The sequence below is a fragment of the Erpetoichthys calabaricus genome, chromosome 4 (genome assembly GCF_900747795.2).
Source record: "Erpetoichthys calabaricus chromosome 4, fErpCal1.3, whole genome shotgun sequence".
Lineage (NCBI taxonomy): Eukaryota > Metazoa > Chordata > Cladistia > Polypteriformes > Polypteridae > Erpetoichthys > Erpetoichthys calabaricus.
In genome coordinates, this window is record NC_041397.2 from 32,019,413 (window position 1) to 32,046,970 (window position 27,558).

At 40.4% G+C, this 27,558-nt stretch overlaps 1 protein-coding gene across 1 annotated transcript; it reads left to right on the forward strand.

The window, feature by feature from the left end:
- The first annotated feature begins 2,989 nt into the window (after nucleotides 1-2,989).
- LOC114649928 (uncharacterized) lies at nucleotides 2,990-24,093 on the forward strand. Its single transcript, XM_028799302.2, has 56 exons — nucleotides 2,990-3,812; nucleotides 3,901-4,019; nucleotides 4,095-4,248; nucleotides 4,589-4,713; nucleotides 4,836-5,028; nucleotides 5,122-5,243; nucleotides 6,459-6,618; nucleotides 6,750-6,871; nucleotides 6,958-7,123; nucleotides 7,195-7,313; nucleotides 7,502-7,679; nucleotides 7,756-7,880; nucleotides 8,271-8,451; nucleotides 8,525-8,646; nucleotides 9,719-9,926; nucleotides 10,019-10,140; nucleotides 10,580-10,763; nucleotides 12,112-12,233; nucleotides 12,323-12,527; nucleotides 12,600-12,721; nucleotides 12,837-13,059; nucleotides 13,142-13,263; nucleotides 13,371-13,554; nucleotides 13,652-13,773; nucleotides 14,289-14,565; nucleotides 14,655-14,776; nucleotides 14,865-15,084; nucleotides 15,247-15,368; nucleotides 16,176-16,377; nucleotides 16,469-16,590; nucleotides 16,762-16,984; nucleotides 17,065-17,186; nucleotides 17,307-17,526; nucleotides 17,619-17,740; nucleotides 17,889-18,099; nucleotides 18,167-18,288; nucleotides 18,429-18,663; nucleotides 18,737-18,858; nucleotides 19,034-19,235; nucleotides 19,320-19,441; nucleotides 19,605-19,818; nucleotides 19,888-20,009; nucleotides 20,307-20,502; nucleotides 20,583-20,704; nucleotides 20,786-20,960; nucleotides 21,036-21,157; nucleotides 21,240-21,336; nucleotides 21,453-21,575; nucleotides 21,661-21,836; nucleotides 21,915-22,012; nucleotides 22,085-22,212; nucleotides 22,309-22,489; nucleotides 23,123-23,261; nucleotides 23,551-23,626; nucleotides 23,702-23,845; nucleotides 23,959-24,093. Exons 1-56 carry the CDS (start codon nucleotides 3,101-3,103, stop codon nucleotides 24,066-24,068), a joined length of 9,201 nt encoding a protein of 3,066 aa, XP_028655135.1. The 5' UTR covers nucleotides 2,990-3,100; the 3' UTR covers nucleotides 24,069-24,093.
- The last annotated feature ends 3,465 nt before the right edge of the window (nucleotides 24,094-27,558 follow it).

Here is a 27,558-nt window from a genome sequence, read left to right on the forward strand (position 1 = left end):
GTCTGTGTACCCAAACGTTTACAAACAGACCACAAATTAAACAAGACTACAAACTACAAGCACAGACAGATGTCATACATCCATCCATCCATTATCCATCCATCCATCCATCCATTATCCAACCCGCTATATCCTAACTACAGGGTCACGGGGGTCTGCTGGAGCCAATCTCAGCCAACACAGGGCACAAGGCAGAAAGCAAACCCTGGGCAGGGTGCCAGCCCACCGCAGAGATGTCATACACCTTCCACAAATTAAAAACTACGTTCTCAACACTTTTACACAAGACCTTAATTGTTATCACACACAGTACTTCAGGCTTTTGGCTTCATGTTTCATGACATTCCTGCATTTTTCCATCTTTGCGTTTTCCATGCTGTTTACTTTTTTTTTTGGACTTCCATTTGTGGTATATCAGCCCAGAAACCAAGACGCACAAGTCCCAAAACACACGCTTTATTTTCACATTTTCAGTCTTTACACAACTCAGTGCACAAATCACTCCAATTAGGCTCAGTCCCTTCTTTCTCTCTCTCTCTATTCTCTGCCTCCTCCACTCCTCCACTCGCAAGACTCTGTACTCCACCTCCCGACTCCAGCTCCCCAAATGGAGTGAGGCGGCCCCTTTTATGTTGCACCCAGATGTGCTCCTGGTGCTCCCTGACGATCTTCCTGCAGCACTTCCAGGTGTGGTGGAATTGCTGTAGTCCAGGGCGCTGGAATCGTTCAGGCTCCCACTGGCGGTGGCCACGGGCCCCAACATGGTTGAGCTCTCATGTCCAGGGGGAGGTATTGTCTTTCTCCCAGTTCTTCCATCCTTCTGGCATCCCAGAAGGGCAAGAGCCTCAGCCATCCACCACACATGTTACACTGTCTCTGGTCATGTTTTCCACTCTTTTATTTCCGGATCAGATGAATAGATACACAGTATCACCAACTCCAAATCTTTGCCACCTATAGGAGATTCTATTGATGCTCCCCCTGGTGCCCACATGTTAAAAACAGATGTCTATGTATATATTGTTAATAGTATTTGTGTACTTTTTAAATGTGGTAATGTGAGATTTTATATTTTAAATTTATACTACAAACAATTTACCATATTTAAAATAGGATGTGATGTAAATATGTAGAAGTACAGTTAATGAGAATAAAAAAATGGTTTGTCTTGCTCTGCCAATCTTAATTGTCAGACTCCACCCATGATTCAAGGAGCATTTCAACAAGTCAAGTCAAGTCAAGTTGGGGAGCATGCACTGATACAGTGCGTTGCTGCACCCACTACACAACAAAACAACTCGGGATCCCAGCTGGCAAACCCCCAGGCAGACACGCGGCCCTGTCCCATCCTCCGGAAATGACCCTCTATCTGTCGCAGCCAGGTGTTACGTGAGTGACCCCTTGGCCTGGTCCAGCCATTCGGGTCTCCAATAATGAGGGTCCTATGAGCTGGATCACCCTCAGGGAAACGCGCTACATGGCTGTAGTGCCGTAACTGATGCTCCCTCACAATGCAGGTAATGTGCCTCATTCAGGACTCCATGAGCAACCACTCATTTGACACAAAGTCAAACCAGCGGTGCCCAAGGATTTTCCCAGAGAGACACAATTCCAAAGGAGTCCACAGTCCTTTGGTACTGTGCATTTCAACAAAACATTATTAATCCAATAAAGATCATGTTAAAATATTTCAAATTTAGATCTCTTCATTGATTACACAGCCATTGCAAAATATTATTTTCTGCTGTAGAAAATCAAATCTACACAACATTCATGTGTTTCACCCTGCAAACCTGAACCAGACAACAGGGTTAAAAACTGGATGGACGTATGAATTTAATATTTCAAATTCACTTTTTGCTTTTTCGTATACAAAGTATAGGGAAAGTACTGTAATCATCCAAAAATTTGATTTGAGATTTTGATGAATATTGATGTTTTAGACCTCCCTGAGTCTGATTTACTTTCTTGTAGGGAAAGTATTGGAATCCTCCAAAAATTCCATTTTGAGATTTTGAGGAATCTCAACATTTTAGACCTCCCTGAGGTCCGAAAATACCATTTTTGGAATAATGTCTGTATGTCTGTGTGTGTGTAAACATGATAACTTGAGAATGCTTTAACTAAGGACAACCAAATTTTGCATATAAGTATTAGGTACAAAACGTAGATTTTTATCAACGTTTGGCCTATTTCCGCTAACTGGAAGTGGTACTTTACCTTTTATTCAAGCAGCTGCAGAGTCCAATTTATTCAACTTCACTTTTATAATAATTGGTCAATATTATTAATTTGATTTGTTGTTGATGGTTCTTTAATGAACATAATATAAAAATATAATCACTGTCTTGCAGTTTACTCCTCAAATATCCATCCCCATATCTGAGTATATGAGAAAGTCTAGGGGAGACCACTTCCGATTATTTTATTTGTATTACTGATTTAAAGCTTTGGGAGAATAACACAGCGTGAGAACATCTCAGATCTTAATTCATTTAGGGAGGAGAAGTGGCAGTGAAATAAAGAGCAGCTTCTTGCTGTTTGTGGTAATTTAAGACACTGCATGGTTCGTCCTCCTGCCACTTAAACTATTTGTCTTAATTAAAAGACAAAGCAATTGATTAAAACGGCTTATTCTTTTTCTTATTAGCTTTTTATCTTAAAAGAGTATGACTCATTGTATAATACTATGACTGTGGGAAACAAACGATAAAGTTTCATGCTTATAGCCCTTCCCTGGTATTTAACTAGTTGCTTAATTTTCTACTGCCTTCAAAAACCTTCATTACTATGCACATTTATGTGCTAAATTTCCTGGTATTTAGCAAAACATCACAACCAACCATCACTCTTGAAAAATTTGGATGTCTTCAAAATGCAGAATCGAATTAAGGAGCGTCATTAGGAAAGGGGCATCACCTGATCACTTAGGTAGAACAGCTCATTTGAATACACAATGTCTGATTAATTAGGTCATCCTGCTTATTGGTCGTTTGCTTACTGAATCATCATAGAGCCACATGAGGAAAGATACAAAGTGGTCTCCCAGGGGCTCTTGGAGTGTCTTGTCTGTCTTCTTAGTAGAGTGGTCTTTACTACAATGGGAACATCATGGCGAGGGCTGTGCTCTGCCCTTGTTTTAGTTTGGGTTCTTTGTGGTGCTCCTGCCCTTGGATTAGGCAATGGTTTTCTGTATCCTGATGCAAGTAATTTTAGAGTGGAGAGAAAATTGGGTTTTGAAGGGAATTCAAACCGTAGAGTTGATGGGGGTACATCTTCTGACCGGGGTGTGTATTCTGAAGAGCACCTCTATAAAACCTATCGAGGCTACAGCAAGTCTGATTTATTACTTCCAGAGTTGGCACCCAAGTACTACAATGAGCTATCATTTCGTGAAGCTGATGCCAGTGGTTCAAGTCCCTTGAAGGGTGCTCCTGAGTTTATCAATATGGCTGCTGGTCAGGATTCCTCTGAGCTTGAAAATGAAGATCTGGGTGTAAAAGCTGCAGATGACCACCTTTGGGATGATGTCTTAACAGATGTTACTCCACTCTTGGTATCTGATGTGAACTGGAGAGCAGATCCTCTTGACAAAGAAAGTTCATTCTTTAATGTTTATGGTGTGTTCAGTTTGTCCAAGTCTGGCAAAGGATGGAATGATCGAAGTCCTGGCTTCATTTTGCCGTCTAAAAATGAATCTTCTTGTGGCAAAGATGGAGCACATCAACACCACCACTCTCATCCTGTTAAATGCAATACGGCTAATATGACTGTTGTATTTAAAGGACATCAAAAGGAGCTCTTTGTACAAGGTAAGGGAAGGGATGTGTTTTGATTCAAGTATGTATAGAAATAATTACTAACGTTTAATAATTTTTTTTTTTTTTTTTTTTTTTTAAGCCAACTCCTCTACAGTTTTGAACGTATTTAATCTGCATAAGTGCAAGTATGAGGTAAAGGAGAAAAGTGGATCTTTCCAGTTTACCACTTCATATAATGGATGCTATGTCAAGAAACTGGTAAGTGACCCCACATTCTCTCAAATTGGGGGCTCTTTAACTCCCACTTTACTGAACCAGTTGATTTGCTTGTAGGGTGACTGCTTTGTCCTCATCCTTGTATGGAAAAACAAGCCTGTGGTTCTGTCTTGTCCTGCTGAACCCACACCGCCATTGCTTACGTTTTGCCAAAGTGATAAAATGACCATTGTCCTTCCTGAAGGTCCTCTAGACCTGCTGAAAGTCCAAGGTAACGGGAGAGTGAAAGCTTCATTATCTTGGGCATAACTTAGGGTGGATAAACACAGGGGACTATTTGGTAACTGATAATATTTGAACTTGTCTGGTTTGCTAGTTCCTAAAGTGTAACAATGCTGCTTCACTGTGCATAGACTGTTTAGGCAGTTTCTTACCACTTGCTTCCTGTGCATAATGAGCTGCAGTGCTGGTAGGATGGGCTCTGCCTTGCATGTCACACTAGTAGAAGATCACAGTAAGAAGTCGTGTTGAATTCTGACCATTTATTAATGGGTGAGGGGAATCCCCACACACGGGAATGTAAATCCTAATATGTGGCACTTATTGTGCAGATCACTTCAATAAATGGATACCCATTCACAAGATTGCACATAAGTGTAAATATCTTATATGGAGGGATTCGTTGGGCAGAATTGTCTTCTCGGCTTCTTTTAAAGCCTGCCATGTGAAGGAAACGGTAAGCGATTGATATGCTTCACTTTGAAGGCTGAGTGCTTATTTGAGCTGTGTCTTGAGGTCCAAAATATTGACTTGGCACATCTGTGGCTAACTTGCATTTGGTTTTAATCTCCTTCCCAGAAGGATGAGTATGTCCTAGTAGTAAGGTATAAATCCTCTACTGGAGTCCCTGGGCAGGTTGTCCTGTCTTGCCCTGTTGAAACCCATGTGCAGCATCCTCATCACTATCTGGATTTCCCAACTACGTTGTGTGGAAAGAATGGCATTATAATTCATCTCCCAAAACAGAATTTGCAGGCCATTCAACTGAAAGGTGAGGTTCATGTCCAATCTGGTGACCATTCTAAATCCCTCTAACTTTTTAGAACTTCCTTTGAAATTAGTAAACCTGTATGAATCTTTACAGATGCATTTGGAAATGCAGTGAATATTGAGGACGTTGCAGAAGACTGTGATTTCAGAGTCATTCGTGATGAAGCCTCGGTCACATTAATAGCTTCTTTTGAAAGCTGCAATGTGAAATCGCAGGTACATGTGGGCTTTTTTCTTCCCCCCCCAAATGCAGTTTCTGTAACTTTAATAAATGATGGGGAAACTGGGAGAACCAGTGGAACAGTTATCTTCGGTCTTGGCCAGGAGTGTTTACAGGGATGAGTGAGTGTGTGTTTTGAGGGCTGTTGAAGTTTGGCATGCACCACCATCTTACTGCCTAATTCTACAGCTGGTTTTCTTTCATACCCTAGTACTATTGACTAGGATGTTTGTACCATGTTAGCCATTATGGATGTAGTGAGAATTTTGGCAAAATTACCCCTTTTATTGGCTCACTGTATCCTAGTCAAATTTAAAAATGCCATACTAATGCCCATAATGTGAAAATGGGGTGTGTGTGTATATAAGATATATATATCTCTCTCTCTCTCATTCTTCCCCCAAAATGTGACTCATCAATTCCACCAGTGGGGGGGGGGGTTTGGGGTAAACATTAACATTATACAAAGATATTGTCTGTTTTTTACCTGCATTATTATCAATCTTTAATTTCTTTTTTTTTTTTTTTTTTTTGTATCCGTAAGGTGCTGCTGGATTATGTGAATTTCCCCTTGGGATTCATTCATTCATTCATTCATATATATATCTTTTTTTTTTAATTGTGCATTAATTACTGAAGCAGAAAATTTGAGTGTTTCCTGTACTGACTACTTTCTCACACTGATCATAGTCCTGATGTTTAATTACAGGTGTCAATGATGGTGCAGAAATTTTCACAGGGTTAAGCATAACTTGAGGCCCTTCCATTACTACTGGTAGGATTGTAAATGACCAAGAATCCATTACATTTGAACTCCTGGTTCAAGAATCCCTTTGTAAAAATCGTCTAGTTCAGTTGTACAGGGCTCCACAGAAAACCTAATTGCAAAATGAGCCATGTGAGTTTTGCATTACTAAAACATTTGTATAAATTCCACAATGTGGAAAGCACCCAGTTTTACCTGGTACAATGAAAACAAGTACTTTGTGATAGCAAGGCCATGAATTTTGCTGCTCAAAGCACTTTAATAGATTTCTATTTCTGGCTTTCAAATTCTGTATATCGAAAGCCTGCAGCCAAAATGAATACATTTCAACTATCAGGAAAAGCAGAAAACCCTTTAAGCAGTAGCTTTATATAGTTTAAGCATGACAATGCTGTGACACCTATGGCACTTCAACAAAGCACTTGTGTTCAATTTCTACTTCTAGGGCAAGTATCATCTGCTGACTGTTCAGTATGTAGTTTCTGGAATGACCAAATCTGTCCATGCACAATGCCATCAACTGGACAAGCCAAGGATTCACTGCGGGGCTTCAAGCATGACAATAGAGCTACCCCATGGTCCTCTGGAGAAGGTCTTTATAAAAAGTAAGTTTCTTTCCTCTAAAGGCCCATACGTTCCTGGAATGTCTCGTGAATAGATTTTTGACGTCTTGGTTTTTGTGGTTTTTTTTTTTTTTTTTTTTTTTTTTTTTTTATAAACCCCCCCCCCCAATAAGCTCAACTGAATCAGTTGATTGCAGTCAAAGATGCTCCCAAATACTGCAGGTACCATCTGGTAAAAGACCGTGGCATGAACCTCCTGACTGCATCTTACTTGTCCTGTGATGTTAAAACTGTGGTAAGAAGGGTTAGAAACTGCCTTTAGAAGTGCACACCATGAAGATCCTTCTTTGTTTTAGCTGATTTCTCTACCTTGTCCATCAGAATTACAACTATGTCTTGCCGGTCTTCTATACTTCAGCTTCTGGTAAGCAAGGTTCTGTAAACGTGGAATGTCCAGCAACGACCGGTAAACCTAGGGTCCTATGCAGAAGGTCCAGTATGACTGTGTACTTGCCAAAGGTTCCACCAGAACAAATCCGACTCAGAAGTAAGTCTAAAGCTAAAATGTCTGAGGGGTAATGGACGAGGATTAAGTTAGCAGTATTGCTTGTTTTTTAGACCATCATGGAAAGACTGTCCCCATCCATGCTGCCAAGCACTGCCACTACATTTTGATGGAAAGAAACCACCACCTGATTTTCACCACTTCCTTCAAGGCCTGTGATGTGCAAATAAAGGTGAGATGCTTACACCTGACCTGTCCCTGGGCAGATTCAATGCACTCTAGTTTGGACTTCTAAATAAATCCAGTATTTGGAGTTGGCAAAAATGCAGCTCAGTCTTTTGTATTTTCAACACAGTGGAATATTTGTTGTTTGGCATCTCTTCCACTCATTGAATGGAGTCTTTCCATGTGGTATTTTAGCACAGGCATTACATTTTAACTGTGGTGTATGGAAGTGATGCAAAGGGCGAAGCATCTGTGGAGATGAAATGTCCAGTTGAAGAAATGGAGAATATTCCTACCCAGGAAGTGAACTGTGGCAAATCTGAAATGTCTGTGCTGCTTCCAAAGGGTTCCCCAGAAGATGTGAAAATAATTGGTATGTGTCTTCAGTGTGGAGTCCTCCTTGATCCGTTTGCATTTGAAATGATCTAAAGCTTGTTTGCCTCTTCTAGATAATATTGGTAATGAAGTTGCAGTGAGAAATGTGCCAAAACATTGCCATTACGTGTTGGAGAAGCATTCCAATGGAAGCGTGTCTTTCACAGCCCATTATAGGAGCTGTGATGTTAAAATGCAGGTGGGTTGTGTAGAAGCAACATCCAGACAAATGCTTTTAAACCTTTTTGGGTAGGCCTCTGACTGCTGTAGCATTTTCCTAAGTTGGCCATGTTTTGGATGATGAGTGAAGTATGTCAATTTTGAGAACTTAATTTCTTGGGTGCTCTTCTTTGCCAGTTGTCTGTGCTATTTGAGCAGCTCACCCTAGTTGCTGTTCTAGTGGCAGAGTTAAAGTATGGTCTAGTTTTAATCTTGACCACCACTTGATTGTTCTGAATCCTGCATGGTCTGTAAAGCTTTTTAAAATCTTCTTACAATCCAAAAAGTTGCTTTGGTGGCAGTATTGCGATCTACAGGGTTCCTATATTTTGCCTCAGACTGCAGTTAACAAAATGAATTTCCATTTTAGGGGGGCTTTTACGTGTTAACTGTACTCTACAAGCCTTTGAGTGGTCCAAGGTTGGTTGGACACATGAGGTGTCTAGCAAGTGACCACGGCAGCCATATTCTCCATGACCTTCCATTTGTGATTTGCAAGTCCACCAATATGAAGGTGCAACTGCCTGAAGATTCAGCTGTCCGTGTTTTGGGTGAGTCTTCATTTCTAGTTGGCCAATATGTTGAATCTGCAAGGTTTAACCTAAAGCACTCCATTTTTGTTAGATGCCCATGATAAGGAACATAATGTGCTCAAGATTGCCAGGGAATGCAGCTATGAGCTAAAAAAGCAAGAGAATATGCTGCTCTTCACAACTACTTATCATGGCTGTCATGTAAAAGTTTTGGTAAGATCCTTGTTATGCATAATGGCTAGTGATGGTGGGTGTGTTTTTTTTTTTTTTTTTTTTTTTTTTTTTTTTTCCTCTTCTCTTTGGTAGTAAACCTACTTAGACTCCTTAACCCACACCAGATCCAACATTCCTGTTATGTAAAGCTTATTAGCCTTCTGGGCTTTCACCATTCTTTTGAAGGAAGACCAAATCTTGGAGTCGAATAAAGAGTGAAAATTATAGAAGTGTAGTTTGTCAATATGCTACTCACTAACTGATATGAATTAATGTCTGCATGTAGCTTTCCTCATTTCCACTTGGATTTCCCTTTACTGCTACTTAGAACTTTACCAATAGTATTTTCCCCAGATTCACCTAAAAACTGGATTGTGACAAAACTCTCCAAAAAACATTCCATGAGATTTTGAAATTGGCAAACTTCAACCCCAGCACCCCCTACATTCTTGTGTGTGTGTGTGTGTGTGTGTATAATGTATATGTGTGTGTGTATATATATATATATATATATATATATATATATATATATATATATATATATATATATATATATATATATATATATATATATATAATATAATTTATTTTTTTTTTTAAATGCTTTTAATAGAAGGGTGACTGGACTGGTACTCTGGTCTGCTAGGCTTCCAGATATTCAATGGTTAGTCTTCTGAGCATTGCTGCACCCTTTAATTCCAAACTGGTCAAAGTATCCACATGCTTAAATGGTTTTTATTTGTATCGGAGTTGGTTTAGAACACCATGAGGTAGGGTGGCTTATCTGAATTAGCATTCCTTTCCCAATGATTTATAGCAGAATACCTGTAGTATTGCATCTGTGGCAGTGATCAGAGGTGCTTTGGCTAGACCACTAGTACAGAAGGTTCAACTTCAATGTTAACTGTTGCTGATTATTCTTTTCACGGCTGTTGCATTTTCTTCAGAAAGACCTTAACTGCAAAAAAAATTCTAAACTGTCTCTAACCCATTCATATGTGTATAACTCTCTCTCTCTCTCTCTCTCTCCTAACCAAACACCCCCCCCCCCCCCCCCCCCCCCCAAACGCAGCATGATCATTATTCTCTGACAGTGGTGTATACCACCATTGGTGGGGACAACGTTTGGCTGCAGATGAAATGTCCAGTTCAAGCACATCCAGGGCGAACAACACCATCGGCTATTGTGCCAACAAAACCCCTTCCTAATGTGGCTTGCAGGAATGCCAGCATGACTGTGATGTTACCAGATTCTAATCTTCATGGAATTACAGTCAAAGGTAAGTGTGTGGGGTTGGTTTGTTTTTTTTTTTTTTTTTTTTTTAAGTAATCGGGCCATGGTTCTAATTTCTTTTCCCTTCTATAAATCGAGATGCTTTTGGCCAAGATGTACAAGTGGACAGTACACCAAGTTATTGCGGCTACCACTTGACGAAAAGTCATGGAAAAATCAACTTCACAATTCTTTATGGTGCTTGTGATGTTTCCATTGAGGTATGTTAACCTCCTGTTAGATCAGGTTCTCCACAAAAGGTGGTAAAACCAAGTATGGGAGAAAAGGCTGCACACAAACTTCTGCACTATAAAGTGTGTGTGTGTGGTGGGTTTTCTCCCAACAACTCCAAACCTCTCCTCCTGCTTTTAAGATTACATTTTGGACCAGTCATAGCTTAAAGCATATGAATAGGTCTTCAAAAGGGAATGTTTGTTTTCTCAGATGTGCAGTCTCTTATGCTTAGAATTGCAGAGACCTATACTGGTGCTGAGAAGGGGCTACAGGCCACCTTCAGTATGGTGGTAACTCTTCTTAGCCTTTTAATAACTAAATTTTTCTTTAGCTATGCCTGCAAAACTGACAATGCAAGTTCATAGTATGTCAGAGCTTGGTTTTGATGTGGTGGTTTTTAATTAGTCTGCCTCTCATTTCTTCTAGCATGGCAACTATGTTCTGACAGTAGGCTATAAAGTTCTTCATGGGCCTAAGAGGTACATAACCTTAAGATGTCCAGTCCCAGGCGGGCCAACAACTCCACCCATTCACAGTTCTACTGTCCTCTGCAGAAAAGATGGGATGCTTGCTGTGCTACCTGATGGTCCACTAAATCTGATCAAAATAGGCAAGTTTTGGATTTAAGGATTGAAAAGCAGTGGCCTTGAAGTGGTGCTCACAAGGCAATAATAAGGGAGATTCTGTCAACAACCCAATCCTTAATCTGCAATCTCAAGTAATTTTGCCATTGTGAGTGTCCTGAAATGCATAATTTCATGAAATAAGTCAATGGTTTTGAAAAGTTGTTTGGTCTTTAAGTTAACCATTGCCCAGGCAACTTGACCACGTATGTGTTACAATAGTTGTAGGAGTTGGAGTGATCTTGCAGGCATTAATCAAAAAAACCTCCTGCCTCCCCATGTTCTGGACAGATAATTAACATTTTAAAAGTTTGATAGTCTACCAAATCTCTAATGCCTGCCAGACTGCATCAAGCCCCCAGCAAAAATAAAATCTACATCGGGGGACCTGCACTACTATGCAAACCTTTTTTTGCTACAAAGAGCAAGGATAAAGATTTTCCGCTTACCAGTTTGTCCTTTGCAAAACAGTCCTCTGCTTCCTAAACCTGTGATCTGGCCCTAGTGCTAAGCAGTAAGTGTCTCACTCCTAGCTGCCTTCATAATCCAGCTTTTGCTTACTCAAGTGTTCCATTGTCCATGACCTTGTGTAGCTGGACTTTTAAAATGGGCTTTTAACCTTGGCAAACGGTATGTATTAGGTGCTGTATTTGAGACACGACAGCTAAAATCGGCTGTTCTGATCACCTTTATCACTTACTGTTGCTGTAAGAAGGCCGGACAAGGGCAGCGAAAGGAGTTTAGTTCTGTATGTTCGTAGAGTGCAAAGAGCACTTGGCTAGTATCCTGCAGCACAAATATTCCATTTGTGCATGTGTCATGTGGGATTCTTTAATTTCATAAATTTGGGGCAATCCTGTGCATTAGGGGGGGTCTGAGCTGTACCCCTTTTGATGCTTTGTGTCAGAGAATCGCATTTGTGTTGAATAAGACTGTCCATCTTAAGGCTGCAGTTTTAACAGAGTATATAGTATTTTAAAGCTTTTTTATATATATATATAAGCACACAATGAGCAGGCAAGTAAATCATGCTTGTTTGAGCCCAGATAACCTGTATAGCTCCCAGAATATATCCAGCCATGTTTTAAGGCGTTTGTAAAAGGAATATTCAGTTTATATTTTAGCAGTCCTCCTAGCATAAATAAGCTTTGCAAGGAGTATGCTTTATTTTTAATTTTAGAAAATGCAGCCATTTTAAAAAGGTGGTTGGTGTAGGTTTTAGATTGAGTAGCTGATTTGTGCACGATGGTATAAAGTGGTGTACACCTTAGCAGGAACATTGTGGAGGGTGGATTGACTTTTGAAGTTGCTCATTGGAGTTTCTAAATCCTCCAGATGTCTTTAATGAAGAACGGATTGTGATCCAAGCACCTGTGGAGTGTGGCTACAGACTAGTAAAACAACACGGAACGATCACGTTGTCTGTTCAGTACACATCATGTGATGTTGCTGTGAAGGTGAGACCCTCTATGGGTGGGTTGGGGTCTATTCGCGCGTGCACACACACACACGTGTGTCCAAATTAACACATTTTTCGTTTATCCAGCATAATATGTATTTGCTCACTGTACTATACACACCAGCCAAAGGCCCAGAATTGTCTCTGACCATGAGCTGCCCTGTTGTCCCACCAAGTCTTCCTACTTCTAGCACTGTAAGACCTCCAGGCAGTCATCCCATTGTGATCTGTGGGAGCTCCAGCATGAGGGTGCTTCTGCCAAATGGGTCTCCTGACCGGGTCAGCATAATAAGTGAGTAGTTTGGATGAGTGAAATGTGTGGCTCCAGTGAGTGCAGGCATTAAATTTCATTTTAACTCTCTAGATAAGACCGGTGGTAAGTCCAAGGTGGTGTCTCAACCAAGGAGCTGTGGATATGTATTAGAAAAAGGTTTCAACTTTCTTTCCTTCACTACATCGTACCAAGCTTGTGATGTTAGAATTTTGGTAAGTACTGTAGGTTCTTGAACAAATGTACTCCCCAATAGGTTCTGAAATGGTCTGTCTTTAATGTATACATGGCTTGTACTAATGAGCGGTGTGTGTGGTGTCCTTTCTCCAGGGTAGTTTTTATGTGCTCACTGTAATCTACGCACCAGAAGTTGGTCCTGAACTGGTAGTGAATATGAAATGCCCAACTTCTTCTGGAGACTTTGGCTTCACCACCCTTCCTCCACTAACTTCCCAGAAGCCCACCACTATTCCTCAATCCCCTACAGTTTTCTGTAAAGCAGCCAGCATGATGCTGGTATTGCCTGGGTTGCATTATGAAATTCAAATACTTGGTAAGTGTGTTAGGATAAACCCTGGGCTGATGATGATGATGATGATGATGATGATGTGTTGTAACTTGATTCTCTGTTACAGACAAGGCCAATGAGAGAGAACCTGTGAATTCCGCATCTCGTGCATGTGGGTACATAGTGACAAAACGTGATGGAAATTTAATTTTTTCAGCTCTTTATGATGCATGTGATGTCCTCATTCAGGTGGGGAAATTAACAGGATCCCAGATACACCGGGAAAGCATCTTTATCTTTTGGACTCCTTTTTTGTGTTCAGCTGTATTTCACTTCAACTTTCATTATTTTCGCAGCATCACCATTATGTACTGACCGTGCTATACAAACCATCTGGTAAAACATGGAAGTCTGTAACTATGAGATGTTCAGTCAAGATGCCAACAACTGCTCCACCTACAAAGCCTACTGTAACTTGCAGGGCTAAAAGCATGCTGGCCATGCTACCAGATGGGCCTACAGACCAAGTCAAAGTAATTGGTGAGGGTTTTGAGATTTAGAATTCAGGAAGATATTCTACTGTCCAAATCCATGTAGTTTAATAACTTGTCTTTTTTTTTTATTTTTATAATTTTAGACTCCTTTGGTGAAGCAGTAGCTGTGAGTGGAGCTTCTTCAGAGTGTGGTTATGGGTTGACGAAAGTCAAAGGGAAGATTCTGTTGACTGTCCCATATAATGCATGTGATGTTTCTGTGGAGGTAATTTTTCTGTTTCTGAAGCGCTTTGTCTTGGATAATAAAAATAGTACATATGGTTGTTCCTGTATGCCTGTCCAAACGATGGCTTCCTCCCAAGACTTGGTTCCTGTGTTGCACCAGAGGCTGCCAGTATAGGTATTCTGTTACCATAATACTGAAATAGTTTTGAAGTTGGCTGACATCTCTCATACAAAATGAGAATGCTGAATCCCCTAACTTTAATTGGGCGTCATAGGGGTAAGGTTGACAGCTTAGATTTTTATTTTTTTATTTTTTTAAATATATAAATGTAAATTTCAGACCACCGAATATATTTAAATAAGGTCCTAACCATTTTCATCCTAAAATATGGAAATGCTCAGTCCGCTAAAAGTTTAAGCTCTCAAGTGCAAGATTGTCTTAGATTTGGTAGCCCATGCAGTTGCCATGACAGGTTTAATTTAGTGTTTCAACAACCTTTTGCCAGTTAACACACTCTAACCTGTAACTGAAGGTGGCCTTTATGATTTGTATAGGGTGGGGATTATGTCCTTGTGGTGCTTTACCAACCTGTTGGAGGCATGCAGATGTCCATGACCATCCGATGTCCTTCTGGTGATCAGATAAAAACTACCTCCCAGGGTCCCACCACTGCAACAATTACCACCTTTCTCCATTCAACTAATGCTACCACACATCATTCTGAACCCACTTCCATGTCCACAGCTGGTTCTCCTCCAAATGTAGTGTGCAGGCAAAAGAGCATGATGGTAATTCTGCCCAAAGCTTTCCCAGATAGTGTCAAAGTAATTGGTGAGTTCTTTACAGTTTATTAACCTTGAGTTGTAGTCCATCTCCTATTCTGATTACATCCAGCTTTGATGTTTATTTCATTTGTTTAGATCAATTTATGCAGGAAGTGACTGTGATAACTGCTCCAATGATCTGTGGGTACCAGCTTGTGATTGGTTACCAACAAGTTGTATTCATAACTCCCTATACAGCTTGCAATGTCCGCATTGTGGTAAGTGTATGTGGTGTCTGCCATAAGTGCAGTCTGAAGTTTTCTATAAAATACTGATTTACCGATTTATCTTGGTTGCCTTTATTAGGATGGCTTCTATGTTCTGGCTGTACTCTACACGACTGAAAATGGGCAGCAAAAGAGCATGTCTATGAAATGTTCCACTCTTTCTGGAGATATGGGGTTAACTACAACAGTTGCTCCTACCAGTGTAATGAAAAGTACACCCATGGCACCAAGTGTTCTTTGTAACGCCTCCACAATGAGTGTGATGCTTGATGGATCGTCCAGAGATGTCTTTGTTCTAGGTAAACTTTTTACTATAGCATTCCTCCTCCTTTTCAAAAGTGGTTTATGGGTGTTTTGGTTTTTTTTTTTTTTTTTTTTTTTTTTTTTTTTTTTTTTTTTAAATGGAGTGTGCATTTTATTTATATATATAATAAAACATTTTTTTTTTTTTTTTTTTTTAGATATTATGAATGAAGCGGTGCCTGTTAACCAGCTTTCTTCCAGATGTGGTTATGTACTCGCAAGAGAACCTGGAGGCCTCCTCCTGACTGCACAATACACATCCTGTGACGTCCGAATCAAGGTGAGTTGCAGTATATCAGATCTGAGAAGCCCCTATTGTCAGCTGGTAAAGTTAAAAGTTCTAATGAGGGGTAGTCTTGCATTCAGTGTCCATTGATAAGGTGGTTTTTTTTTTTTTTTTTTTTTTTGCAAGGCCACATCTAATGTGTTTTGAGTGATCTGATCTGCTAAAGGTGACTCTAAATAAATGTGTTTTTGTTTGTGGTCAATACATCCTACAGACTTACATGTCTCTTCGATTATGAATTTTGCACAGCCAAAAATGTCCATGTTCTTGCCTGATCAGAAACCTGTAGGAATTCCCAGTAGACTGCAGGGAATTTTGTATACTTCCAATACATGTTCTACCAGGGTTTTTGTATAAGTCCTGAACCTACCAGGCTGATAGCTATGCTTTGAGGCATTAGCACCAACTCTTTGTTTTTTTTTTTTTTTTGTTTTTCAATTTCTGCTTTATTTTTGAGAAGGTCATTTTGCTTATGATAGGCACGAGTTATTGGTTCCCAATGATGGGAAAGAGTGAGATTTGAGGTGGTTCAAGATGTATTAGGATGAAGGCAAGGAATCCTTTTTACAACATTATAAAAAAAAAAAAAAAAAAAAAAAAAAAGTGTATGTAAGCCACTCTAAGAGTAGTATTTTAAACCAATCTCAATTTCTGAAGTCTGACAAAGAGCCTGGAACAAATTTTACTTTAGTGAAATTTTATCCTTTAGACTCTTGTTACACTAATTTTAGGTGCAAGGAAACTGATTTGGTATAAGTATCCCATTAGAGGAGATGTTAAATTGTTTCTATCCCCTTTCAGAATCAATTCTACATCCTGAGTGTGCTGTATACACTTTCTGGTGGAGTTGAAACATCTGTGTCCATGCAATGCCCAGTCATTCAACCATCGTCAACCACCACAGCCATGCCAGTGACCCCCAGTGACCCTTTAGTGATTTGCCAAGGATTCAGCATGGAAGTGATATTGCCTGCTGGGTTGCTTAGTCAGGTTAAAATAACAGGTGAGCTTTAAGATGTGGTTGGGTGGGAAACTTCTTGAACTGATGTAGGAATCGTGTCCTCTTTTATTGGTGTGTTGTCTACCCTCCCAAGATTTCTTCAATCAAAGTATGGCTGTGAACCAGGCTCCAAATGAGTGTGGCTATACGCTAAGAAAAGCGGGTGGAAAGATCATTTTCAGCACTCCATATAACACATGTGATGTGTATGTTCAGGTAGGGCAAATAGCAGCAAGTCCATTTCCATTTGGGGTTAATATAAAGCACCTGGAGAACTGCACCATTTAGATTACTGCCGCCTAATACGGGGACCATGTCCTGGCATCTGTATAACAAAGATCACTGATCAATGGCCTCCCTGATTAGAGAAGCTGTTGTTCCTTTCAGTATAACCAATACATCTTGACTGTCCTGTACCAACCTTATGGACATCCCCAGAAGTCTGTGACCATGAGCTGTCCAGTTGAGCCAACACAACCCACCAGTGCTGCCACCACCACTGTGACCTCCAAGCCTACAACTTCCATCCCTCCACCCAAAGCCCTGTGCAAAGGGTCTAGCATGATGGTGATTCTGCCAAGTGTTGCTCCAGAAAATGTTAAAATAATAGGTATGGAAAATGTAGACTTGTGCCCTGGCTGTAACACTGCTGTATGAAACTGGAGCAACAGCTTTTGGTTCCAATCCCAGATAAGCTTCACCATGAGGTGCCTGTCATCACTGCACCCAGAAGCTGTGGCTACACACTTGTAAAACAATACAAGCAATTGGTCTTTGCCTCCTTATACACGGCTTGTGATGTCCAAATAAAGGTAAGACCATTTGCCAAGCCAAAATATACGTATGCATGCAAGAACCTCCTAGATCAACTGCTTGCACAGATTTTGTCATTGCATAGTTCAAAGCTGTTGGACTCTAATCTAACTTTCCAGGGTGGCTTTTATGTTCTTATGGTGGTCTATACAACTCCAAGTGGTGCAAAAATGAAGGTTCCTATGAAGTGTCCTACTACTGGATCTCTTTTTCCAACTACACTAGCTCCAACAACTAGCAGTGTTTGGACCATACCTAGTACTCCTATTCTGATCTGCAAAGCTTCAAACATGATGGTTTTGCTTCCAATGGGCTCCATAAATGATGTCAAAGTAATAGGTAAGCCTCTTTTTTTTTTTTTTTTTTTTTTTTTTGTACTGATAACCTCCTTGCCTAACAAGCATATTTTATATCTGCACCTTCTCCCTCAGACCAGAAGAATGAGGCATTGCCTGTGGTTAATGCTCCTAGAGACTGTGGATATGTACTGGAGAAAAGGCAAATCAATCTTGCCTTTTTGGCCCTTTATACCTCCTGTAACATAAAAATTTTGGTAAGCATATACAATCTGTAATTGGCAAAAACCTGAACTCCACAGAGGCTCTAGTAATTTAAATGAGGTGGAGGAACTGATGGCCTTTGGTACCTAGAATATTGCAGTTGGGGCCTATTCTTGCATGTAATTTTGTCACCTTTCTCAGAGAAATCATTACGTTCTGCATGTACTGTACACACCTTATGGTGGTATGGAGATGTCTGTGACAATGAGATGCCCAATGCCTACAACTACAAAGGTGCCATCTACTACCAGCACACTTACCACAAAGGGTTTTACTCCCTCTGTAATCTGTCACAGTTCTAGTATGATGGTCACTTTGCCTGATGGCTCTCCACAGTCTGTCAGTGTCCTAGGTGAGTAGTTCAGTTTATACTAACCCACTCCAATGGGCAAGTGTCTAACACCATCTTTTATTATTAGATGCTCTTGGTGAACAAGTGGCTGTGACCCAACAACCTTCGAGCTGTGGATACACGCTGGTAAAAACCAGAGGAAACCTGCAGTTCACTGCCCTTTATCAAGCTTGTGATGTGCAGATCATAGTAAGTATGTCACTGTTGCAGCTCTTGGGGGTTCAATCCAACCCACTGTAATGGTAAGTTGTCGTGGCAAAGTGGCCTTAAAGGCAATTATTGAGCTGGTTAGATTTGTCTGTTTTTAAATATAGCATCCTGTTTTTTAGGGTGGCTCCTATGTACTTCTCCTAATATACCAGCCTCCAAGTGGGCCACAAATAGTTGTCTGGATGGAATGCCCAGTTACTTCTGGGGACACTGGGCTGACTACAGCAATTAGTGCTACTATTGCCACCAGCACCACAATACTGCCCACCTCTGCAACACCTACTGTAATTTGCAACTCTACCAACATGACAGCAATGCTTCCGGATGGCACTCTTGATGCTGTTGAAATAATAGGTGGGTTCTGGCTAAGTTTTAACTAGCAACTGTAGCTTGAGGAGGTTTCTAACTGCTGGATTTATACGTACAGATCTTGCTCATGAGGTGGTTCCTGTAACTCTGACTCCACAAGGGTGTGGATACACACTACAAAGAAAGCGAGGATATCTATCCTTAGTTGTTCAATACACAGCATGCGACATCAATATCTTGGTAAGATTTGTGGAATATATAAACTTATTTCGGAGGGAACAAGATTTTAAGGTAAAGATTCCACATTAACCCTTTAAACCTAAAAATAAAACTTGACCATGGGTGGCAAGAGTGGTTTCTCTTAAGCCTTTTCTGATAGTTGGAAGTCATCCTGTGCTTAACCCCTTGCTTTCAGAACAATAATTACATCTTGATGGTGCTGTACAAACCAACTGGACGGTCTACAAGATCTCTGACAATGAGTTGCCCAGTTGGCATCCAGACTACTATGACCACTACCCTCTCAAAGCCTTATGCCCCAAGCCCTCCAGTGACTTGTGGCAATTCTAGCATGAGTGTGGTGTTGCCTGGTGGACCTCTAGATCAGGTGAAAATAGGTAGGCAATTTTTTTTTTTTTTTTAAGCGTTGACTCTATCCTGCTTAAAGACTTTTTGTGATGTGAACATATTTTGTCCTTCAGTATCTTTCAATGAAACTGTTGCTGTATACCAGGCCCTTCCAGAGTGTGGCTACATTTTAAGGAGAGTTGGGAGAAAGCTTGTCTTGAAAGTACCCTATGATGCATGTGATGTTTATATATGGGTAAGAATGTAGGTTTGTCAAGAGTTGGTCTCCCAACAATAAGCTTGCTATTCAATTGCAACTTTACTTTGGGATGCATCCCAAAACCTTCCTTATGGCTTAATGTAGTTGAAGTATGTGGAATTAATTGATCCTCCTGACCATTTTGTACTTCTGTTTTAAGCGCAATAACTATGTTGTGATGGTGCTATATATTCCTGCTGGTGGAGTTCAGAACCGTGTAACCATGAGATGTCCAGTAATTAAGCCGTCGCTACCAGCAACCACCATGTCGACGAGGATAACCACACGTAGTCCCTCAAGAGCTGTGATTTGCAGAGGCTCTAATATGACTACTGAATTACCTGGTGGTGCTTTGGAAGAGGTCTATGTAATTGGTGAGTAGATCCCTAATAAGGGTGATAGAATTAGAAGAAACCTCTTCCTAACATTTGGCTGTCTTTTAGATGAACATTACAAGGAAGTGGCAGTAGTTAGTCTTCCAAAAAGCTGTGGATACACACTGGTGAAAAGAAACCATCAACTGTCCTTCACTGCTCTATACAAATCTTGTCATGTCAGAATTTCTGTAAGTGCTCAGTTTCTGGTGTCCCATTTTTCATGTTCATGGATTGAATGATTGTGATGTCTTCCTCATGATGGGATCCTGCATATTTAATTTTTGGCAGAATAAGTTTTTTGTAACTGTCCTTCAGTTATGGAGTGGGGGTTTCTTTGTTTGCTTAACCTGTAGTTATTCATGGCTTCATCTTGACATATTTTTTCATTCTGTTGAAACAGGCTTCTATTTTACTCTGTTCTATTAGATTTAGATACTCGCTCACTTGTAGCATTAATGGCTTAAACCATGCTTTTTGTCTTCTAGCACCACCATTACGTACTGACTGTCTACTACAAGACTGCTAGAGGAGCCTCCATGGTAGTGGATATGAAATGTCCCCTTCTCTTTACACCAAGCACACCTGTCACTGTAAAGCCTGGGACTCCTCCAGTAATGTGCCACAAGTCTGCAATGAGTGCAAGGCTGCCTACTGTCTCTGTGCAACTTGTGAAGATCCTAGGCAAGTTCAGGAACTGAATGGCTTTTCTAGAATCCTTGAGGGGATTTTAGCCTTACTGTCTTGTCTAATTTTAAATCTAGACAAAGTAGGTAAAGAAGTAACGGTGGTCAGCCTGGCAAGTAAATGTGGATATCGTCTAGTCAAAGAGGAGAGGGATATTTATTTCGGCATCCCTTATACAGCCTGTGATGTCAAGATATTGGTGAGATGACCGCTGTGCAACAGTGTGGTGTCTGATCTGACTTTTGATGCAGTCTGAAGGTTTGCCTTCCCAACTTTCTAGGATCACCATTATGTGTTAACTGTGATCTACACCTCCTTTGCTGGGCACAGGACAGTGATCCATTTGAGGTGTCCTGTTCCTGCACCCTCTCCAATTGAAGCTGGAGTGTCTTGTTTGAAGGACTACATGTCCATCGAGCTGCCATTGGGTCCTCTTAAAGAAGTTAAAGTAGTTGGCAAGTATCCATGTGAAGAGGATGGTTTTTAAAATGTAGTATGAATTCATACTGACTTGTGATATTGCACCATAGATTCTTTGTACAACTTTGTGGTGGTTAATCAAGCTCCTAAATCTTGTGGGTATAGCCTGGTGGAGAAAGCTGCAAAGCTTGTCTTTACTTCTGCTTATAAAGGGTGTCATGTCAAGACTGTGGTAAGAGACTTGGTTTGTAGGTTTAAAGGGTGTTGGTGTGGAATTCCTCTGTGATGAATCTGGGTATGTCATCTCTGCACAGGGCAAACATTATGAGCTAACTATTGTTCATCTGACCAGTACTGGAGAAAAGCTGCAAAAGCACATGATGTGTCCTATACAGCGGATTGTGCCTCAAGGTAATTGATTTGTGGAGATTTTTTTTATCAAAATGAAGATTGTTTTTGGCATCCATAAAAGTTACCCAATCTTAAATTTGTGTCTTGAACTTGTAAGTACATGTACCCCTGATTAGGCTGCAACCTACCAAGGGATAAACAAGTGACCTGTGGTCCTCCTGGTGCTAAACCCCACTCCTGCTTGGCTCATGGATGTTGTGTGGATGAAGGAACCTCACACTGCTATTACCCCATGGACAGTATGTAATGGGATGATGGAGAGAACCAATTGGGTGTGAAGTGCAATACCTTTTTGTGAGCCAAATTTGGTTGTACCCCTTCTAGCATGCACAGCAGATGGCCACTTTGTCTTTGCGGTTTACCGCACTGCCAGTAAACCTGAAGTGGACCCAGCAACGTTGGTGGTTGTTTCGGGCAACAAGTCTTGTCTCCCTGTGATATGCACTCCACAATTTGCCATCTTTAAATTCCCACTGACTGGCTGTGGCACCTACGTCTTTGTACGTCCTTTTTGGTTTAATTGGCTTGGCTAACAATTTCTGAATAGCTGCAAGCTCATGGGAAGCCTTTAAATGCAGGTCATTGCTGAAACTACAATTTATGTGGCTGAAGTGCAAGGCCTAATCAGACGCAAGCTGCAAATGTTTGGGCAGATTACAAGAGACAGTCCATTTCGGTAAGTGCTCAACCTTTTTCATCCTAGGGTTTGATGGCCTAAGGCTTCTTCTAATGTGACCTGTGTCTGTAGTCTCCAGGTGGAATGTCGCTACTCCAAAGGAAGTCTGACCAGCACTGGCTACTTGGTGATGAATGTGTCCCCTCCTCTTGCTTCTGTTTCTGCTGGGCAACTTGGAGTTTCTTTAAGAATTGCCAAAGGTTCACTTGTAGTATCTGAAACTGCGAAGGATGTGATGGTGGGATAAATGCAGCCTAATTTTTTTTTTTTTTTTTTTTTTTCCCCCCCCTCTCTAGATGAAAGCTACTCTTCATTTTACCCATATTCCCAGATACCTCTTAGCTTCTTGTTGGATAAGAAAGTCTACCTGGAACTACAACTTGTAAACCCACCTGAACCTACTATGGTATTGCTGGTACATTACTGCATTGCTTACCCTCGTTCTTCGATGAATGCCTGGGTACTCCTCTATGAAGGGTAAGTTGGGAGGGGGGCCTTTTTGGTTTTCATTCAATGCTTAACACTGGATAGTATGAAATTTTAATATGCAGTTTCTAGCGGTTAGAAGTACTATTGTTAGACATTGTAAAGTTGGCAGTACTTGGCCGATTATGGTGTGTTGTGTAAGGGACTTTAAGTCCACCTATGCAGGCTCTATTTGATAGCTTTTTAAGCATGGATACCTTTCAACTAGAATTTAGTGGTGTGTAGAGCATGGAAGGTTTTCCTTAATGAGTAAATTAGTTTTGAGTGCCTATTTCATGGTTGTAGGAAGGATTATTTTTATTTTTTTATTTTTTTCTAAAATGCAGTTCTGCACAATTCTTCTTTGCAAAATCTGTTCCGTAATGCATCCACTGAACTTGGAAAATTTTTTCCTGCACAAATAGACTATTGAAAAACCATTTGGAGCTTTCAGACTTTCAAGTATCTCTTTTGTAGTTTACGGAAAAATGCATAACTAGTGCAGCTGAAGTAAAATGTGTCTACTGTAGACCAGGAAATGACAATCAGATTTTTCTGTGAATGCTTTCAGAATCTCTGCTTGTGCCTTCATAAAGGGGTTTGAAGACCTGTTGCTATCATATTTACAGCTGAATATTTTTCCAGGTGTCCAAATAACGAATCTGCTGTCAATCTGATTCTGAAAGATAATGAGGGACATCCCTTGCCAAAATATCTCCGCCGCTTTGACATCCACACATTTCAGTTTTTGGACCCAAAGAGCCGGGAACATTTGGATGAAGAGGTGAGCTCCAGAAAAGATCCCAGAGAATTAAACAAGATGCTATATAAATATTCTACATTTTACATGCAACTCGAGGTACTTTCCAGAAATTAATCAACAAACGAAGGTAGTAAGATTTAAGTATACTAAATGGACTATCATCAACCTGACAGTTAAACAAAATATAAAAAAGTGCAAAACCTTCACTGTTATCAGAAGCAGCTTTATGCCTTCTAATAAAAGGCTCCATGTCTTAATGTGTAATTTTTTTTTTTTTTTTTTTTTTTAATATGCTGCCTGGTCTCTTCAGGTTTACTTCATGTGCTCAACTGAAGTCTGCTCAAGCTCATCTCAAGTTTGCAATGAAGGATGCTTTGATGGAAGAAGTAAGATTAATGGAGGTTTTTAAGTCTGTCTCTAATCCCAATGTGTTGCAATGAAGCAAACTTTCTCCTCTCTAGTAATGGCAACCCCTGCTGCTTTTGATGGACGCTGTTCAGGAAAGTCTTGTCCCAAACATGCGATCATTGCCAAGAGAGCCATTGAAGGGTCTGAAGTGGTCAATGCAATGTTCATCCCCAACAATGTTCCTGCTCAAGCTGATGGTAAGCCAAGAAGGCAGCCACTTTACTTATTACAGTCCTAACCGAGGTTGGATACTACAGAGAATTGTGGATGGTCCTAGAAGCTTTTTTGTAATTTTTTATTTCCTTTTTAGGTAATACATTGAGGAAATTGATCCTTCCACTGGTCTTGGGACTCCTCTGCTTGATTACTGCTTCAGCATTGTTCATTCTCCGAAATTTACACAAACCATGCAGACATTAACTAAATAAAGCATTTTTTCACTTTTTGAATGCGTTACCTTTTTTTAATAAACTGAACACACAACCACTCTTGCGACCTAAAGAGTTCTATGGAAGTAGAATCTGTGTTGTAACAATCTGGTTGGGGTTGCAATTAGTTGTGAACAGACAAGGGTTTTTTTTTTTTTGTCCATTTTTAATCCTTTTGAACAGTCCTAACACAACTGTTTGACGTAGGGTGGTTGCTGGAAAAGTGTATTTTTGTCTGCAGAACATTAATTGCATTAAGCACTTGCAACCTAACTGCTGTGGTTGCCTCTTTCAATGGCAATGTCAAGGAAATTGATGTCCATTTCTTTTTCCATCATTCAACTCCATTTTCCCCACAATCCAATTATGTGGCTATAGAATTCATTCAGCTGGTTACTTTTTAATGACTAATGCCCTCTATCTAGGGCAGGGGTTCTCAACGTCGGTCCCGGGGACCCCCTGTTGCTGCAGGCTTTTGTTCCAACCAGCTTCTGTTTTATTGAACTCCTGGGCTAATTAAGTGAACTGACATTTCCCAAGTTCTGTGTTTAGGGAACAATATATTAGAAAACTAAGTTTGCTTAAAAAAAAATATTAAAATGTACCAAGCAGTTATATAAGAATAGTGTAGTGTGGTGTGTTTTTTTTTTTTTTTTTTTTTTTCTTAACAGTATTTTTCATCTTGATTTTCATTCTACTTTTCAAGGTGTTCGAATTGTTTAATCCATTATTTACTAATTTAATGGGTCTGACGCTAAAGTAGTTGCAGCCTTTGAATAATCAATGTGTGATTTGCCAGCATGTCTGATCAGCTTGTTTTAAATTGTCATTATAAAGATACAACAAAGAGAGGGAAAAACTGCACAGAGAAAGGGCAAAGTATAATGAAATCAACAAAAGAAAGTTAAGCATTTAAATCTATAGCAAAAGCAGAAATTTTATAAATGTCTTAAATCAGGCTGCTATGCTTTTCTGAATGTCGAATAAAAGAAAAAAATATATATACCAGCTAATTAAATGATGATAGTGTCATTACTGATTAGGAATCTGGTTCGAATAAAAACCTGCAGCCACAGGGGGTCCCCAAGACAGAGTTTGAGAAACACTGACCAAGGGTAACCAGTGTATGCAGGGATTTGAAATGGTGGCTCTAACTTAGTTATCTGGACTCCTAACTGAAATGGCTGAGGTCCCATTTAGTATGCCATCTTTCAGATCAGAGGAGTCTTTGTGATTTAAAGTTCAAACCCTGGGTGACTTTTTTTTTTTTTTTTTTTTTTTTTCTGTGGGTGGAAAGCTTTTCAAAATTTGTCTGACTTTACAATAATATCTAACTGCATGACCAGACTTTTATTATCTCTGGTCCTATTTCAGCAGTCGCCACAGTCTAAGTCAATCGCATTACTATAACTGAAATTTTAAACTGGTGGTTTCTTTATCTAAAATCAAGACTTTTAATGTGGTTTGCAGGCCTGGGTATAGCTATTTAAAATGTTTGAGTTTTAGAATTAACTATAATAAAGCTTTTTATACTTCCTGAATGACTAAAACTGCAATCATTGGCAATTTTGACAGCTACTAAAATAGATGAACAATTTGCCATTGCTTTAAAGTGGCATTTCCATGTAGTTTTATCTTGGTCTTTCCATGTGTGATAGACTTGGTTGTGTTTGTGGCGCAAAAAAAAAGTGCCACAGCTAAAAATGACACCAACAGTTTGCATGATCAGGTAAGATTTGGTCGGTGCAGTTGAAGCAATCCCAGTTTATCTATGTAGAAGTTTTCCTAGTCCATCCAATTTCTAGAAATATATTAGGATTTTCAAACCTGGAAACTATACAAACATCTACACACAACCCACTGTTGTATTTATGCAACCCAAAACTTATTACATTAAAATGAAATCAAGGTTTTTTTTTTTGGGTGGCTTGTGCTATTTCTCCCTCTAGTTACTTGGCTCCAGGATGAAAACTTTGTTCCTATATTCAGGGTGAAAAGTAGAAAGATCACTGAGCTGACAACGTGCATTTTCTAGGAATGTAAAATTTTCATGGTACAGATTTGTGTGTGAGAATATACATAAAGGTCCAATATAAGCATTACATTAAAGAAATGAAACACAATAGCACTAAACTTCAGGACAGTCAAACATCCTCCTGAACAGTCAATCTGAACAAACCTAAACATTTTTACAATTCAAACAGTAAAATAGCCAGGCATCCATCAAGGGAAGCCCGAAAAGAAGCTGTGGAGCATGGCCCAGACAGTCGGACACTGATAGTTCACCCAACACACATTTATTGTACGTTCTTATTTACAATTGGTGCACACACAACCCCAGACTTTCCTTCTCACTGCCTTCCTCAGGTCCGCCTCCACTCCCGACGCCAGCCATCAAATGGAGGGAGGTGGCCCCTTTTTATATCCACCTGCATGTGCTCCAGGTGCTTTCCAATGAGTGACTGCCGGCACTCCCCGGTGTGACGGAAGTGCCGGCTGTGCACCCTGAAGCACTCCGGGTGTCCTTGGTCATCTCCAACATCCCCACCCACCGAAAAAAACCTAGCACTTCAGGTGTGGTGGAAGAGCTGAGGATCTGGGCACCCCTGGGTGATGACCATGGACCCCTACAGGGTTGAGCTTCCAAGCTGTGTTCCCCATACCATCCAGGCTGGCTGCCCTCTCGTGGTCCGGAGGAGGTGTAGTCCCTCTTCCAGGTGTCCCGGCTGGGTACCACCCCCAGCCACTTGCTACAAGCATTGTATTCTCACTCAACCCTTGATTATCTGCAGCCTTCTGCTCGGCATACCAGGCAGTCATACCACCTGCACTTCAGAACAGGTCAACCACCTGAAGCTAAACATGCTTGGGGCCCAGTGAGTACTTGGATGGAGGACCATCTAGGAAGACCTTGGGTTGTTTCTGAAAGAGCTGTTGGAGAGGTCATCATTAGGGTGTGTAATATAACTAAAATTAGATAACCTACACTTTAGTTTATGAGTATGAAGTAAAAAAATAGGTATGATTTTACATTTATAATAAGTTGGTTATGTAATAATATACTGCTACAATACAAAAGATATCTGCCTTCTTTCATATCTTTCTGTTCTCTGCATCTTGTTCTGTTACACCCATCACCTGCATGTCCTCTCATCGCATCCATAAACTTCCTCTTAGGCCTTCCTCTTTTTCTCTAACCTGGCAGCTCTATCCTTGGCATCCCCTTATCCCAATATACTCAGCATTTCTCCTCTGCACATGTCCAAACCAACATAATCTCGCCTCTCTGATTTTTGTCTCCCAATCGCCCAACTTGAGCTGACCCTCTAATGTGCTCGTTTCTAATTCTGTCCATCCTCGTCACTCCCTTTGCAAATCTTAGCATCTTTAACTCTGCTACCTTCAGCTCTGTCTCCTGCTTTCTAGTCAGTGCCACCGTCTCCAACCCATATAACAAAGCTGGTCTCACCACTACTACTGGT